This window comes from Chelmon rostratus, chromosome 8, assembly GCF_017976325.1.
Source record: "Chelmon rostratus isolate fCheRos1 chromosome 8, fCheRos1.pri, whole genome shotgun sequence".
NCBI lineage: Eukaryota > Metazoa > Chordata > Actinopteri > Chaetodontiformes > Chaetodontidae > Chelmon > Chelmon rostratus.
This window is the reverse complement of record NC_055665.1, coordinates 10151576-10169018: the sequence shown is the minus strand read 5'-3', so window position 1 is coordinate 10169018 and position 17443 is coordinate 10151576. Positions and strand designations below refer to the sequence as shown.

The 17443-nt window shown below is 43.8% G+C and overlaps 1 protein-coding gene across 1 annotated transcript in view; it reads left to right on the top strand.

Annotated features, from left to right (window-relative positions):
* The window catches only part of pou2f2a (POU class 2 homeobox 2a), a 38077-nt gene extending 22492 nt beyond the window's left edge, over window positions 1–15585 (top strand). Inside the window, 13 exon segments of the mRNA XM_041941929.1 lie at window positions 5829–5894; window positions 6058–6092; window positions 6771–6827; window positions 7517–7627; window positions 7869–8195; window positions 8530–8635; window positions 8761–9131; window positions 9244–9385; window positions 9508–9656; window positions 10100–10297; window positions 10479–10684; window positions 12733–12806; window positions 15137–15585. Coding sequence (XP_041797863.1) covers window positions 5829–5894; window positions 6058–6092; window positions 6771–6827; window positions 7517–7627; window positions 7869–8195; window positions 8530–8635; window positions 8761–9131; window positions 9244–9385; window positions 9508–9656; window positions 10100–10297; window positions 10479–10684; window positions 12733–12806; window positions 15137–15462 — 2168 coding nt within the window. The 3' untranslated portion in view covers window positions 15463–15585.
* Window positions 15586–17443: the final 1858 nt, after the last annotated feature.

The window sequence follows — 17443 nt, the reverse complement described above, 5'->3', positions numbered from 1 at the left end:
TTTAGCAGCTTCTTAGTCTGTTAATCCTAGTGGGCGGCACTGATAGTGGGTCATATCTAGTTTATCTGCAATGTTCCACTTCCTTGTCACATCTCCCCACCACATGTAGTGGATTCACGGTGAGGCTTTCTGTGGTGTAGCCCACAGTGTGGGGTGGTCAGTGGTACAGTGAGTGACTGAGTTTTTCTTTCCGCTCGGTTAGAGTGGAGCTGTGGCTGGTAAACTTAGCTGAGGATGTCTCACATCTTCTCCTGTTGGTGCCGACCTGCCTCGACAGACCACCGTACACCCACTGACGTGCTCACTATCAACAGCCCTGCAGTCAGATACAACCACAGATATGACCGGGGAGAGGTGGTCATGACTCATGGCAGATGAAGCAGGCTACGAGAGCTTATTAAAATCACTTAGAGTTGAGGAAAAACTCTGATCAGTTGAGTTTTGGATAGGTGTTGAAGGTACAGTGGGTCATGTGTCGTGCAAACGTTTCACGCTCTTCAGTAAGAATGTCAAGCTTGCTGTTTTTCTCTTGGGTGAGTGAGCGTGTGTGTGTGAGTGGCTGTTTCCAGCCGCGCCATCATTTTCCGTCTGCACCCGTCATCCCCCTCTTTTTCACCTTGTCTATCTCTTCTATCTCCTCGCTCACTCACTCACTCTCTCCCACTCTCTAACCTCTTGCATGTCCCCCTTTCTATCTTTTGTCTTGTGTTTTTCTCTCCTCTGCGCTGAGTTCCTATTCTTTTAAGGCTTACTTCCTGTCATGTTGCAGGATGTGGGGGAGGAGGTGGGGCTTGGGCGTGTGGACTGTCATGTGCAAGAGAGAGAAAGAGAAGGAGGGAGAGAGTGATTCTCTCAACCATATGATTTAATACACTCCTCCTTTTTGGTTAGAGAGAGAGAGAGAGACGGAGAGAGGGAGAGTGAGAGTTTTTCTTTAACGTAGCTCGCACACACACTCTCACACAGACACAGATATGACCAAGACGGCAGCAATAGCAGCAAAGGACTTCTCCAGTATGTGGTTGCCAGGTGAGTGACTGTCTGTGCAGCCCTCTCTTTGCTGGCCCTCATTTACCAAGACCAATTAAGCTTTGCGTGAGGAAGAGGGCAGTGTGTGTGTCTGTGTTTGTCTGTGTGTGTGTGTGTGTGTGTGTGTGTGTGTCAGAAAGAGAACTGTGTCTACACTGTTGATTAATGCCACTGGGTCTAACAAGCTCAGCTAATTAGAGAACATCAAAGAGCAAGAGGTGGTATGAGAAAGATGTGGATGGATGGATGGATGGATAGATGGGTGGGTGGATAGATGGACAGATGGGTGGACGCCTGTCACAGCAGAGAGAAAGGTCAGACACCTCGTCAGCCCACAGCATGCCTCTGTGTGTGTGCATGTGTTTTTGTTTATACTGAGTTCTGAACGCTAAAAAACTTGAGGAGAATACAGTAAAAAAAGTTTTTTTCTTTGGAAGCATGTTGGTGACGAGAAAACAGCGTTGCAGCTAATGTGTCTCACCTGTATCTTTCTGTCATGTGGTTATTTTTCAATTATCCTACTTAAACAGTTTTTCTTCTTATTGTCTAGCACTCCGGTAGTGTTACATGTGCATTCAGTTTATTAATATTCAGCTGATGAGGTATCTTCCTGTGCAACTTTAAAACTACTGTTAACTTTCTGTGTGTGTGTGTGTGTGTGTGTGTGTGTGTGTGTGTGTGCATGCATGCATGCGTGTGTGCGTGCGTCCATGCGTGTGTGTTGAGAAAATGTGAATGTGTGTTGCACTGATTATTACTTAGCCCATTTTAAATGTAAAGTCATGTCAGTTAATTCAAAAGACATTTTTAAGGTGGTCAAATGCAAAAATACTTGTTTAAAAAAATGGACAGATAATTGAAAGCCGGAATGCCTAAAATAATCATTTTCAGTCATTCTCAGTTTTTGAAAATTCATGTGAAAACGGAGTAGAACAAAACATGGCTGTCTCTACGCTGCGGCCTTGTTTTAGTGGTCAGCTCGGGCTGAGAGAAGTGGCAGACACAGTCTCATTTGACCGGCCACGAGTCTCAAAGGAAAGCAGTGCAGGCTGTGAGCTGACTCACCAGTTGCCAGAAATTAATTTTTAAATGTCAATTAGCTCATATGTGTCAGTCTTTGGTTTGCTGATATGATTTCTGAAATATAACAAGTTTCTTTGACGATCTCTGTTTATCGTGGAGTGATTCATGGGTTACAAATCATTGAGTCACATCCTAACTGAGCCCCTAACCTGTTGTGGTCACCGCTGTGACCTTCCGTAAGTTACTCAGACCAGAGTGAAACGTTCTCAGCTCCAAACTGTAACAAAGAAGAATATTCCAGGATGCAAATAAAACAGAGGTCCAAAATTAGTGCAAAAAAAAAAAATCATAATTAATTTTCCTCACTTGAAAATGATTGTACATTTATTTTCACATTCTACTGTCTGAGTCATCTTAAGGTTTGTTAAGCAGTTCAGCGGTTTAGCTAATTTAGGCTCCATCTGTGACCTAAATTATAAATGAATAAATGAGGAATATTAAGTGTTCTCTTTAGCTACAGAGGAACATTTCCCCAGTTAATTAACTGTGCAGTCAATATAGTATTTACAGCCTTGCTCATCATGCTCACAGTACATCAATGCAAGAAGTGAAAAAAATATTTCTTTACTCTGAAAAATTAACATAAGTCTGCATATAGTTCTCATTGACAATCTCTTGCCACACTGACATCTGTCTGTATTCAAGCAGCATTTCCTGATATTCATAAGGTGTTGTATGAGCTCACGTGTAGCATGACATTAGTAATTTTTGTGCAGGAAACACTTAACACTGATAAAATGACCAACAATGTCGGCGGCACAGGCTATAATGAGATGTCACAGCCTTGATGGTCAGACTGCTGCTGCTGCGACAGCTCAGGTTTTCCTTTAGCTTTAACTTTATCGTTAGATTTTCCACTTCTGTTCATTGCTTTATTCCTTATTTTTTCATCTATTTATTTATTCTTTTTTTTCATATTTCGAACGTATTTCTCCATCCTCAGATGTTCTTAAGCTGTTGAGCTTTCAGTGGAAAATATTTGTTTGCAATCAAAATTGGTTGGTTTTTGATATCCACAGTTGTACCCGTATGTGATGACTCCAGTTCCCAGACACCCCGCTCAACAGTGGGGTGTGTTGGAGGGAGGTTTGGGATGGCTGCAGCGGAGTTTCATCTCAGCCAAAATACCCAGAGGACAATAACAGAAACAGTCCAGACTGAGCACAGACACTGTTGTTCCTTGTTCCTTTCTATTGCATCACTTATTCATGACACAGGATTATACAGCATGAAATTTGGTCTGTTTGAGATACAGTGAGTGTGCTCGCTGGTCACACGGGGTCAAAGATAAACCCTGAGCTTTGCCTCAAGATTAGCATATGCTGTGACAGCTTAATGATGGATGAAATAGACATAGCAGTTTAAGCTTGTACTTGGAAAACTGCTACTGTGAATTAAATTTTTTCTCCATGTACAAAGACGAGCAAAGAGCCCCTGGTCAGAGATACGTAGAGCTTCTTAATCTCATACTTATTTAAATCCACTACTGTTGTGAAAACATTCGTAACATGTATCTCTGCTCTGTGCCAAGTAAAATTAGCTGTGTTTGTGTATGCAGCAATGTGTTGTTAAAAGAGAGGGAGGCTTTAAAAGAGAGAGTGAGGGGAAAAGAGTGAGAGAGTGCAGGCTAATATTAATAGCCTCGCTGACAGTAAGTGTTGGGTTTTAGCACTCCGCGTTCAACCCGGTGCAAGGGGAAGTCGGGAGGGGAAGTGAGAAAAAGACAGAGCATCTTGATATACTGTCCCACCACTGTATTACTGACCACATTATCCACCATGCTACTGTATGTAGGCAATTTTGAATCATGAATCAATACACACACCGGTGTCCCGTGAGCTGGCAGTACAGTACAAAAGGCAGCAGTAAGGGAACTTAACATTACAGCTGTTTTATGAGTTGGACAATCATGTTATATGGTGGATTTGGCTTTGGTATTGCACACTGCACACGCTGATGATGTGAGCATAGTCCATAGTAATACAGGTGACACGTATTATTAATTCTGTTTTGCACTCCAATTTGGTAGTTTTAAATGTGTGCATCTTGATGTGAATGCATGTTACATTTTGGTGCAGATTCAGTGGTTTTTCACCACAAATTGAGCAACACTGGACAGTTTTAGCCGTAATTCCAAAACAGGAGCTGTATGTAATGCTGGAATAACCACAAATTGAACCTCATAATAGATTAGCCAACTTTTTGCATCCGCATCATTGGTGACCAAATTAGCTTTTTGCAGAAGTCCGTTTATTGGAGGAAAATCCTGCGGTCAGTTTGTGTGTGTGTGTGTGTGTGTGTGTATTCCCTGACCCCAAGTTATAAGCAGTGTGGCGGCAGACTGGAGCTTTTCTAGCTGTTTGCCACTTCCCCCTTCCCCTAAAGACACTACATGTACTAAGTCCACTGTTGTCACATCTGCTTAACTGAAAGTGTGTCTGCAGCTGAATGTGCTTTTGAACAGGGAGTGGCTCTTTCATCTATAAGTTCTTGTCTTTGTAATGGCTGCGCAGGACTGATGGTTTGGTTATTGAAAAGTTGCATCAGGTCAGTAGTGGTCAGAGGATCAGGTTTGTCATCTTCTCCATGTGACACTGCTGCCCCCCAATGGTGAAAAACATGCTTGTTGGCACTGCAGAAAGTTGAATAAGAGTACTTTCTGTATCGAGTGTGTCATATTGATAAAAGCAATAAATTGATGGGAAAAATTACCATTTGTTGTAGTGTCAGTACTCGCTCATCTGCAACATGAGAAAAAAAAAACAGGATGAAGACCGGAGAGATGAAGGGGAGAGGAGGGGGTGAAAGGGGAGAGAGAAAAAGGAGGAGGGAGACTGAGAGTTTATTTTGCAGGTGGCAGATATAATTAGTTGGGTCGTTGGGCAGATTTGCATGTTTTCACAAAAGGGAAGTAACTCTGCGTGTCTGTGTGTGTGTGTGTGTGTGTGTGTCAGGGAGAGAGAGAACAGGAGAAAGAAAAAAAGGTTTCAAATGGACACAACAAAAAAGTTGTCTTACAGTTTGTGGTTTCAGACAAATAAAAAGTCTTGCTGTGAGATAATACAGCCAGGTGATTAACAAAACAAAACTACACACACACACACAAAGAGAGAGAGAGAGAGAGAGAGAGAGGCATCTAAAACATGCTCACACACACACATCTCTCAAAACTCTTACTCAGATTGTCCTCTTTCCCATCTTTCCTAAACTCTCTGCTGCCAAAATGCCCCATTTCTTTTGTCATAAATAGCATTAAAGACTTTTATTTGTTGCGTTCCTCCTTGCACTGCTGTTGCCATAGGGACTGTCCCAATACAGTATCAACCAGGAAGTCATGTGGTCTTACAATGAATGACACACAAGGTGAGACATTTTTAGTTGCTCCCACGTAAACACCACGAGCTAAAATTAGAACAAGCAAACACCTTGGGTCAACCTACTCTTATGTTAAACCTCTGATTGGAAAGAATGAATGAGTGTGGGAGGGACTCAACATGTGAATGATTCAGCCACATTGCTCAGCGTACAGTGTGTAGGCTCCATCTGTGACCTGAAAACACTCAACCCAAGTCTATCTAAGATCAGCGCCCTGGCCGTCCTCTTTCCCCTCTCGTTATCGAGATTCTGATGGCCTCCTTCTGTCTGCACTTTTTCTCTGACACAGATTTAAGAATCAGCCATGCTGACTTATTTATCTGCGTGTCTTCCTTCCGCAGATATCAGGATGTCAAAGCCAGTAGAGGTGGAGAAAGCAGGGGCTGACTCACCATTGGAGGGCACAGGTAAGATAAGATGTATTGCTGTTAGTGGCACCAAATACACAAGGTTCATATACGTTTCGTATATATACGTATGTACATAATTGCACTCACATGATCAGTCTTCTGTGCGTTTGTGCTCTAACACGTGATCAGTTTCTCACTTTTTCCTTTACCTCCTACGCAGATTCAGAGCGGAATGGACCTGAATCAAATCACCAGGTACGTCTGACTCCTGTGATTATTACGATTATCTTCCACCTCTTTCATCTACATGATGCACCAACAAAAGTTACAGTGCCAGTCAGATATTTGTAGGACTGATTATTTCCATTATCAATTAATTTGTCCATTGTTTGTAATGTAATCCTTAAGTCTATGTAATAAATAAGTGCTTCATATGGTTGACAGGATAAAATAGGGAAAACACCCAACAACAAAGATAAGAACAGCAACGATAAAAATAAAAGAGATAAGACATGTTGGAAATAAAACAGCATTAATAAGTACAAGTGATTTATATATGTCTCTGATTCTGCTAGCCTCAGATCCTCAGGCAGGGAGCTCCAGAGCATGATGATGATGTCAGAAAATATGCACGACACCATTTCTCAGAAGCGAAGGAGACATCTTAAAGACCCTGTTTTGTTCGATTAACAGTGCAAAATGCAAGCACATTCAATTGACAAAGGGATAAAACAGAAAATGCAGAAAACCGTCACACTGAAGCAGTTAGAAGCAGTGAGTGTTGCTTGATAAATCAATAAAACTATCGTTAAAAAAGATCAAAATTGATCAAAAAATCTTTTGTGTTGATAAGTCAACTATTTGTAGGAGCAAAGAAAAGAGAAAAAAGAAAATAGAAGGCATTTGAAGTTGTGTCTTATTCTCCTCCTGTAGGCTCAATCAATGAAAGTCAATCCCTTTCCTCTTTCACCAACCCTGAGCAGCAGCAAGGTGAGTGTGTGTGTGTGTGTGTGTGTGTGTGTGTGTGTGTGTGTGTGTGTGTGTGTGTCCGACTGAGCTGCCTCTGCATGTCTGCATATGTCTGGGTCTATGTTTGTGGATCTTTTGTCTTTTAACGTCACACAGCAGGTTTATTGACAGTTCAGCCGCTCTTTTGTTGTGTTTGACGCTGAGGTTGTGGCGACTCTCCGCCCAGCCTTCAATGTAAACAAACACACAGAGAGCATGATGGCACTCTCCCTTCGCCGAGCGCATTCAGAACTGACATAAATCTATAATGCTACAACTTACAAAAAGTGACATCGTCCTAATTTGCATACCACATGAGATATGCAAATCAGTAAGCTGGAAGAGTCCCCCCCCCCCTGTTGCTAGTTCAAACATGCCTGATCCTGGGAAAAAAAAAAGATAATCTCTTTGTGCAAGAAGAAGAGAGACTAGTGGACTCTCATTCCCTGAGACAGACTAGAGACACATTTCTGATCAGCTCACACATAATTTCACATAAAATTTCAATAACCAGCGCTGCCTATCATGACCTTAAATAGCCAGGTAAGCTTATATAGATTCTAAATGGGTGGACTTGTGCTTTGGATGCATGTATGTTTTTTGTTTTGTTTTGTTTTGTTTTTAAATCAGCATTTACCCCTACATTTACCCCTCTGTTATCTTCCACACAGACTAAGATGGAGGAGTGTGCTGAGATGTCCCCGGCCCTTCCTCTCTCTCACGGCCCGACCCCCTCACAGACGGCCCTGCAGCATACACAGCTGATCGGCTCCCAAATAGGAGTAAGACAGACTCACAACATATGTGCACACAGACACACTCTTTGCTTTGCTTTTACCCTGCTTGCTTCTCTCATGCTGCTTTTTGAACACTTTATTTCCTTCTTTGTCTTCCTCCGATCTTTCCTTCTTTTTCTACTTTGTCTCATTTCCCCCCCTCTCCTCTCCTCTCCTCTCCTCTCCTCTCCTCTCCTCTCCTCTCCTCTCCTCTCCTCTCCTCTCCTCTCCTCTTTCTCTTCGCCAGTTGACAGCTCTGTTGCCAGCACAGCAGCAGTTGTTGCTGCAGCAGGCTCAGGCGCAGCTCCTGGCTGCAGCTGTGCAGCAGTCCAGCGCAGCCCACGCCGCTCATGCTGCCCACGCAGCTGCCCAAGCCAATCAGCAAGCTCAGGCAGCCGCTGCAGCAAATCAGCAAGCCCAGCAGCAGCAGCAGGCGGGACAAACAGGGCAGCAGGCCCAGTCGCAGTCCCAGGGACAGGGACAGAGCACACAGGACCAGACAGCCCAAAGTGTCCCTGTCCCACCTCCTCCACCCCAGCTCACCCTCTCCCAGCCAATCCAGCTCACCGCCCAGGTACTGACTGCCAATCAAAGCCACTTTCTGATGCGCGGCTTGATTGAGGAACTCGTCATGGAACAATTCTTCATGCATGTCAATTGTATATTTCATGAGTCACAGTTTCTGCCTTGCATGAATGCACACATTTTCCATTTCTTTTCTCTTACTTTATGCAATAACAACGTTTTTCCTCCTACTTCTATGTTTTCTGTAAGTCCAAATCTGCTGCTCTCCTCAGCTGAAGAAACATAACACCCTAACGCATTTTTGACTGAGCCCTCTTTCCATCCTTAGAGATTCATAAAGTCTTATTCTCTCTCTGATCTGTCCTTTCTCACTTGTTGAACAGGACATCCAGCAGTTGCTGCAGCTTCAGCAGTTTGTGTTGGTGCCCGGCCACCCGCTCCCGTCTCCTGCCCAGTTCCTCCTCCCACAGGCACAGCAGGGCCAGCAAGGTGGGCAGGCCTCTTACTGGGATTATTTTCTGTGTTTTTGTCAGAAATAAGATGAGTTGTTAACATAAAATCAGCTTTTTTTGGTCATAATTATAGTTGATAATTTTCTCTTTTTTCCCTCTCAGGACTCCTATCGACACCAAATCTTATTCCGCTACCTCAGCAAAACCAAGGGAGCCTGCTGTCTGCTCCACCTAGAATGGGACTCCAAGCACAGGTATGAGGAAACTTTCAAGCCTTAGTCAGTGGAAAAGGAAAACCCTTCTCTGCGCCGGTGATAAACAAACACCTCTTCTCTTTCCCTCCCGTTCTCACTTTCATTCCTCTGACGTCGTACCTGCTATAGCGAGATAAGAGTGTGGAGGTGAGCGCCGGTGGAGGTGTGACCACGGTGCCCTCAGTGACCTCTCACCCCGAGGAGCCCAGTGACCTGGAGGAGCTGGAACAGTTTGCCCGCACTTTCAAACAGAGACGCATCAAATTGGGCTTCACACAGGTAAGGAGATACGCCTACTGTGTAGGTGTGCATGTGCTGGTTACATTAACACTGATCGTTTTGTGTTGTCACTTGTCTAAAACTGCACTTCTTCCTTTTATCTCTTTACCAGGGAGATGTGGGTTTGGCCATGGGGAAGCTGTACGGCAATGACTTCAGTCAGACCACAATCTCCCGCTTTGAAGCCCTCAACCTGAGCTTTAAGAACATGTGCAAGCTGAAGCCACTGCTGGAGAAGTGGCTCAATGATGCGGGTGAGCTCTCATCAAAATGACAGTAGTTTACTTTAAGACCGTCATGCGTTTAAAGTGCGTGCATGCGTGCATGACGGTAAGTCCGATATTCACATTTGTGTGGGTTTGCTCTCCTTCGTCAGAGACCATGTCCATAGACAGCACCCTGCCCAGCCCCAGCTCCCTGTCCTCATCCTCTCTGGGCTTTGATGGGGTTCCTGGTCGCCGCAGAAAGAAGAGAACCAGCATCGAGACGAATGTACGTGTGGCCCTGGAACGCGCATTCATGACGGTAAGATATCCAACCTTATTATTTCATTAAGTTATAGAACTTTCAAAAAGTTGATTAAAGATTATTCTTCACTCTTAATGAATTCATGTGCTTATTTTGGATGGATTTTTTGCCCAAGTACAAAACAGCTTTGTGGCCGAGGCAGACTCCTTTAAGAGTATCTATCTCTACCTGCTTGATAATGTTTTTTTCGGGTTTGTTAAATATAAATAAAGGACACACAACATTATAGCGATTGTGTGACAGAAAATACTGTAATGACTGTAGGAGTTCTATGAAATTTTTAAGCCTCATCTAGATACTGCACAGTCATCTGTTAAGTCACTATTTCTCAGATTCTGCTCTCTGTCCTAAAACAAGTGATTTATGTCCTGGTGTTTTGTTTTTTTGAAGCTTTGCACTGACGAAATGATCTGAATTCCTGTCTCCTTCCCTTCCTGCAGAACCAGAAGCCTACCTCAGAGGAGATCCTGCTGATCGCCGAGCAGCTCAACATGGAGAAGGAGGTGATCCGGGTCTGGTTCTGCAACCGTCGGCAGAAAGAGAAACGCATCAACCCCAGCAGTGCCACCCCTCCCTTGCCCAGCCAGCCCCCCGCTGCCCCACCAACGCACAAACCGCCCTGCTACAGCCCTCACATGGTAAATATCCAACCTTGACTTCACTGTTACGCTTATGTAGTTTTAATGGACACACTGTCCTCGGAGTGTGTTTGCAGTATGTTTTGCGGTGTGTCTTTTAATAAACAGCTGATAATAAACCTTGTAATTCAGCTGGCATCAGTTTCAGGGACCTGAATCTGTCTCTCTCTCTATCTTCCAGATGTCCAGCCAGCTGTCGCAGGCCGTGACCAGTCTCAGCAGCACAACGGTGACCACCATGTCCTCCGTCTGCCCCCTGACTTCCAGCCTCACCTCCACCCACCCCTCCCTCAGCTCTGCACCCTCCCCGGTGACTCCTCCTCCTCCTCCCCGCAGCACGGCCAGCCCCGCCACTCCCAGCCACAGCACACTCAACCTTAACACAGGGTAAGCGACCAAGAGACGCTCACAACACGCCACCTGGGATTGGTTGCTTCCAGCGGTTATAGTCAGGGCCAATTTGAAATCATCAGTTCACTCAAATTATGAAAAGAAAAATCCTGATTACCTTTAGTGATAGTTTTATTGTTTTATTTTCCAGGTTTTCAGATATCTGTCTCTAAATAGGGCCAATGTGCTTCTGAAACCCCTCCCCCCACACTAACAATGTCCACAACTCTCTGAAACTGACTATACAACATTCATGTCCACTTCATGCAGCCGTCGTCTTGGTATGAGGAGAAGAGAGAGTTGGCAGGATTAGAAATTTCCCCTAGTCCCTCTTTTATCATATCATATCTATTTGTGCACTATGAATGCCTTCCAGTAGAAGCTGTCTCAAAATGTGCACCATTACCTTCATATTTAAACAATTACTGCCTCTCTCAATGACAGCTTGACGACTTTCAGGCAGCCTTCACGTGTGGCCATTTGGAACAATGATACACAGATTAATCTTCCTCCTTGGTTGGACAACATGTCATACGAACTAGTTCTTTTTAGCAAACCTGGCCCTGAGATTTCTGCCTCCACTGGCATACAGCAGAGGTGAATGGAAATTCATTTGTGAAGTTAAGAGCACCATCTCTCTTCAGAAAAAAATGTCTGGCTAATGTACAGAACACACTATGTCCAACCCTGATTCCAAAAAAGTTGGGACACTGTGGAAAAAACAGAATTCAGTCATGTGCAAACAAACGGTTGTGTTCATGTGTTCATAGTAATATTCTTTATACATATTTATTTATACATGTGTTCACAAAGTGGTGAACCTCGCTCCATCCAGATGCCCCTTTCATACCCAATCATGATACTATCACCTGTTACCAATCAACCTGCAGATATTTAGAAAAATCAGTGAATCTGATGAGGTGAAACTTAAAATATATTTTCTTTGTACGGTTTTCTATTGAGTATATGTCAGAAAGGATCTGTTTTATTTATGTTTTACACAGCGTCCCAACTTTTTGGAATCAGGGTTGTACTTTCTACAGAAAAAATAGTCCCTATTAAAACTGTGTACTAATATAAAACGTGTTGCAGATGATTTTTTTCATCAAATTTTTCACTGATAAAATCATACTTATCTTCATTGTACTGGCTTGGCGGCAACAATCTCAGAGATGGATATTGCAAAACCTGAATAAATGAAGCACAACCCACAGTACCTCCATTTTAAGATACCACTTTGTAATTTGGGTGAACTGACCCTTTATGTGTGACAGCTCTGTCTGTTCATTCGTCTGAATCATGAACATATATTAAAAGATCACCGCTTCCACCGAATATTTTTAGACAAAACATTTGAACACGCGTAACCACACATTTCCAGAAACACGCTCACCATGAATGCTGCACTGCACCATGCTCGGTTCACCTGCAGTTTGTAGTTAAATGGTCGACACACACGCACACAGTGATCGTTTGTGCTCACACACACTGATATCTCGACGTGCCATTGGGCGCCACTGCTCCCCCTGTGCAGCAGTGCTTTATAACCCTGTGTGTGTTTGTGTGTGTGGTTCTTGTTTTCACAGCTTATGGCGTATGGGTAAAAAGAACGGTGACGTGTCTAACTACATCACCGATTTTGCTGCAAACTTGAGGTGAATACGACAGAGACACACGTGCAGATACACAGTACAATACACTTTGGTTCAGCGCAGAATGCTGTGTTCTTGTATTGAATCACTTCTGTCCTTCAACATGAATGCACAGTTCATGAGAGATTTTGGAGTTCTATACATTTCCCAAGATGTCCTGTTTCTTTCTGCATTTCTAACCTATTGTTTACACCTGTATAGCCAACTGTCAGCAAACTGCTGCTCTTTATATCTGCTGAATTTGCCCTCCGCTTGTCCTTGCTGCTAAACCTGCTTTTTTCTAACCTTTTCTCCTCTGCCTGTCTGTGTTCGTATATGTATGTTCGTATGCTTGCACATGTATGGTGCTGTGTGTGTGTGTGTGTGTGTGTGTGTGTGTGTGTGACACAACAGGAACACTGTGATGGGAGTTAACACAGGGATGAGCCAAGCCCTCCTCGGTAACAATCCCCTGGCCACTATCCAAGGTGTGTGTGTGTGCGTGTGAGAAAGAGAGACACTGGATTTATTTCAGGAGAGTGTAAAAGAAAAGACAAAAAATTTAGCATCAGCACCGCTGATAAGCAGAATATAATTTAGAGGTCAAGGCTGAGGTGTAAGTGCGCTTTATTAATTTCATTTCTGGAAAAATCTCAGGGTCACAGAATACATAAAAATACCCAGAAAATATTTTTTTTATGTTCAGCAGCGCACTGGCGATACATTTCCCTCCTCTCAAACACTTACACAAACCTTTGTCTCTCATACACTCCTACACACACACATAAATGCTCAAACTCAGCCACATACTGCACACGACACATCTCCTCGCGCACACACCTTCCTACACTTGAGAACAACACGAGAATAGCACAGGAGAAAAAAACAAGTGCACAATCCTGCTGAAATGACCAGCAAACAGTCCCGACCACCGTCAGCAGAGCTAATTTCTAATCATGCTTTGCAGTGCGAGGGTGAGAAGGGGGAGAGAGATGTATTAAAAAGAGAAGTGTGATGATGAGTAATACAGTTATGCACGGTAGGTGAATCAAATTGCGCTGGTAGACTGCAGGCTGGAGACATGGATGAATAGGCAGTGGAGGGTTTTTGCTCATCCATAGTGTGAAGCGGCTGAGGACAGCTGCGGAGAGGCAGAATGACATATATGTTGCCATCGACATCCATTAATCCATCCCATCAAGTGTCTGTGTGTGACTGACGATGGTTACGTTAATGAGTGGGCTACGTTTTTGTGTGCGTGTCTGTGCCGTCTCACTCATCTGTAGCCTTTCATCTCTTCACTTCATCATTAGTCAAGTCAGATTCACCAAAATGTACGCTGCTGGTGGGGATGTTTGCTGCACTTCTAGTTGTTTGGAGGTTTTTATTTATTCTTACAACCCTTATTCCAAAAAGTTTGGATGCTGTGTGAAGCATAAATAAAGCGTACTGTGATCACTTGCTTATCCTTTTTCACATATACTCAACTGAAAACAGCACAAAGACAATACATTTTAAGTTTCACCTCATCAGCTTCATTGATTTTTGTGAACATCTGCTTATTCTGAATTTAATGCAGCAGCATGTTTCAAACGAGTTGGGACAGGAGCAACAAAACACCTGTTTGGAACGTTCCACAGGTAATCAGGTTCATTGGTAACAGGTGATAGCATCATGATTGGGTATAAAAGGAGCATCCTGGAAAGGCTCAGTTGTTCACAAGCAAGGATCGAGTGAGGTTCACCACTTTGTGAACACATGATTACTACATGAGCTCGGGAACACTTTGGAAAACATTTCTCTGTGAACACAGTTAGTTTGCAAATGAGTGCATTCTGTTTTTATTTGCGTTTTACACAGCGTCCCAATTTTTTTTTAGATCAGGGTTGTATGTGAATATTTGCACCAGTACCAGGATGACATAAAAGGTTCAAACCATCAACTTTAAGTATCGGGTTTTAGTGTCAGAGTCACAGAGCAAGAGCTCCATTTTGGACTCACCATATCACTCCACTTTGATGCTCAACACTCATACACCAAGAGATCGATCACTGAGGAGGCAGAAAACAGAGCTTCTTCACCAAAAGTAGCCTCAGCAGACTGTCATGCAAAGCACCCACAAGACGTTTTGAGCTTTGAGTAGTTTGGGTTCCTAATGCGTTAAAAAAATGAATAAAAAAAAAAAATCTGTTTTGCTGTTGCTATGTGATCACAAATATTATTAGGCTGTGTTCACATGTAGCATTTTGTGTGTCGTCAGCCTTGTTTCCATAACAACAGACCACTCAGCTTACTTGTTGCAGCGCTCTATCTGATCCTATGAGATTAGCTTGCAACAGACATTAGACAAGCTGTTATCTGTTGGCACCGTGTTGAAATCGTGTTTTTTGGATAAGTTAAATGTTTCTCAGCACGAGAAGCTGCACTCTGAGCACCTTGCGGCCCCTCCCGGTGCTCCCCATATACAAGACGTGGTGATGGTTATTCTCCACCTACTTCTGCTGAATACAAAGAGTTCAGCCACTTTCTCTGGCCTGGCTGTGCACTGTAGGAAATCATTAACTTGAATAGTTGTAGATGAGAGGCTGCCTGATAGAGCCGTGATACATAAATTGACTCACTTTTGACAAACTACTCAGAAGCGCTGAATTTCACTTTCGATATAGTGGACGGCTGAGTTTTCTTAAATAGGAAAGACACGTTTACACCAAGCTACACCGAGCTAATACCAAAACACAAAAATCAAAATAATTCTAGTTCTGAAATACTGTAACAGCGAAATGTTCCTTTAACCTTCTCCTCTCTCTCCATCCTGCAGCCCTAGCAGCCAGTGGTGGTCAGCTGCCTCTTTCCAGTCTTGAGGGGGCCAGTAAGGTGATGCTGGCCTCTGGGGGCCAAGCAGGGGGCCTCCCCTCCTCCCTCTTCCTCAACCACCCAGCCCTCCTCCACATGGGCCAGAACCCTGGCGCTGGACTGATCAGCGCCGCCGTAGCCAAAGCCTCCCAGCCCTCCCCCTTCCCCTCGGTCAGCAGCATCAGCCCCACCCCTTGCTCCCCCTCCCCCTGCTCCAGCCCCGCCTCTTCCTGTTCCTCCAGCGAAATGGCACACAGCCCGACCTCTCTGGGCGGAGCCAAGATGGAGTGACCGCGCCAAGGGCCAATCAGAGAGGAGGAGGAAGGAGGAAACGAGAACCTCGCCTTTCACACCAAAGCTATCTCTTTCTCTCTCTTGTGCTCTTCTTCCGTTATTTTTTTTTGCAATGGCTCTCTCTCTCTTTCTCTCCCAGTCTTTCGATGCCAAAAATACACAGAATGAAAGAGGAGAGAGGGAGGGAAAGAAGTGAAAGAGGGGAGAAGGGGGGGAAACGGGAAGATTGAAACCAAAAATCTTTATCTATCCAAACAGACGGGGAGGAGGCAACGTGGGACCTTTTTGTCAGTAACACGTGATATCGACATGGCACCTCTCCACTCTTTCTCTCTGAAGGAAAACAAACCAATGACTCTTTAACAAAGAGATGGAAGAGACGGCGGAGATGCATGTCGGAGTGCATAAACCAAAAATGACAAAAGATAACTTTACTATGTGACAAAGGAATGGCGGCAAGGACAAAAAATGGAGAGGAGGACTGAGCTTACGTTTTCCTTTCTTTTTTATTATTTCGAAAAGCTGCGGGTCTGAAGGAAGAGGAGTAGGGAGGATAAGTTTAAACCAAAAATTTACCTGAGGAGGAGGCGGAGGACGAATACACAATGACAAAAAATGAAAAAAAAAAAAAAAAACGACAACCATACCAAAATCCCAAATACCAAAAACCAAAAATACGGAGAGAAAAGCTTTATTCAAAGGACGTGTAAATACTGAAGCTATCCAGGACCAGGACTCTACTGCTACTGCTACTCACACACACACACCAACACACACACACACATCAAGAGCCAATCCATCTTGCCATCGACTCATCCCGTCTGTGTCAGCTCATGTGTCTCTCGTCGGTTTTCACGCTAGATATTTTGGATAATTTTGTAAAAGATTGTTACTGAACGAGTGAACAGCTCGTGAATGAATGAATGCCAGTTCTGCTGTATCTTCATGTGTTAGTCTCTTTACCTACCTCTGGTTCTAAGAGTATAGAATAGCGTTCCTCTCTCTTTTATTTCACATTTCCTTGACAGAGGTTTGTTATTCGCTATGTATTTTTTACACTTTGAGAAGTGCAGTTTGCATTTGTTGTTTTTTTTAAAAATTATTTATTAGCGTTTTTTTTGCAATCCAGCTCCTATTTATTGTTGCAGCCGTTTTAGTGTTAGCTTTTGGGCTTTGAGTCATCATCAGTGTCATCATCATCATCATCATCATCTTCATCGCCCGCATTTGTGCTGTCAGCGTAGTTTTTTGTTTTTATTGTGCCTGCTCTGCAGGAACAGAGACGGCGAGGGGGGAAAGATGCTCGTTTCAGTCCTCACCAAGTGCCATAGATCTAAAGCAGAGTCGGCACACTGCGAGTTGATTTCAAGGTGTGAGTGAATTTATTAAGACCTAAACATGGGACATTTTGTGCTCTTAATCAGACCACTCTTTCCTCACTCTTAAAGATAACCCATTATCGGTGAGGCCGTGGCTAAATGAACATGCCCTGGAAACTCCACACGCCGAAAACGACGTTTGTTAAGAGTGGGGACAATTTTGAAAGTATGAAATAGGGCTGTGATTGGAGATTTAAAGTAATAACTGTTGAGACTGAAGGCTAAATAAGTCAATAAAGCCAAGTTTAGTCACAGCCGGCTCTCATTCCTGCCTCGTCAATCAGCATAGATGCCCCAGACACCTGTCTGTCTAGACATGTTTACTGATATTTGTCTGTTTCCATCATCACTCCATCAATCACATTTCACTGTCATTTTCCACCTCAGACTGCCATTAATTCTCAAATGGAAACCAAAGCATTCTCAAGGCTGTCTCAAGCTCTTCTTAAAGGGCCTCAGCCAAGACATATGAATACAATAAAGACACAGAGGGGACGAGGCGGGGGGGCTGAGGACAGGACGTTACCACTGGAAGCCCCCTGGTGTAATCCCCTCCACCTGGCCCATCCAAAAACCCACGGGGGAAGCTTTATTTAGGG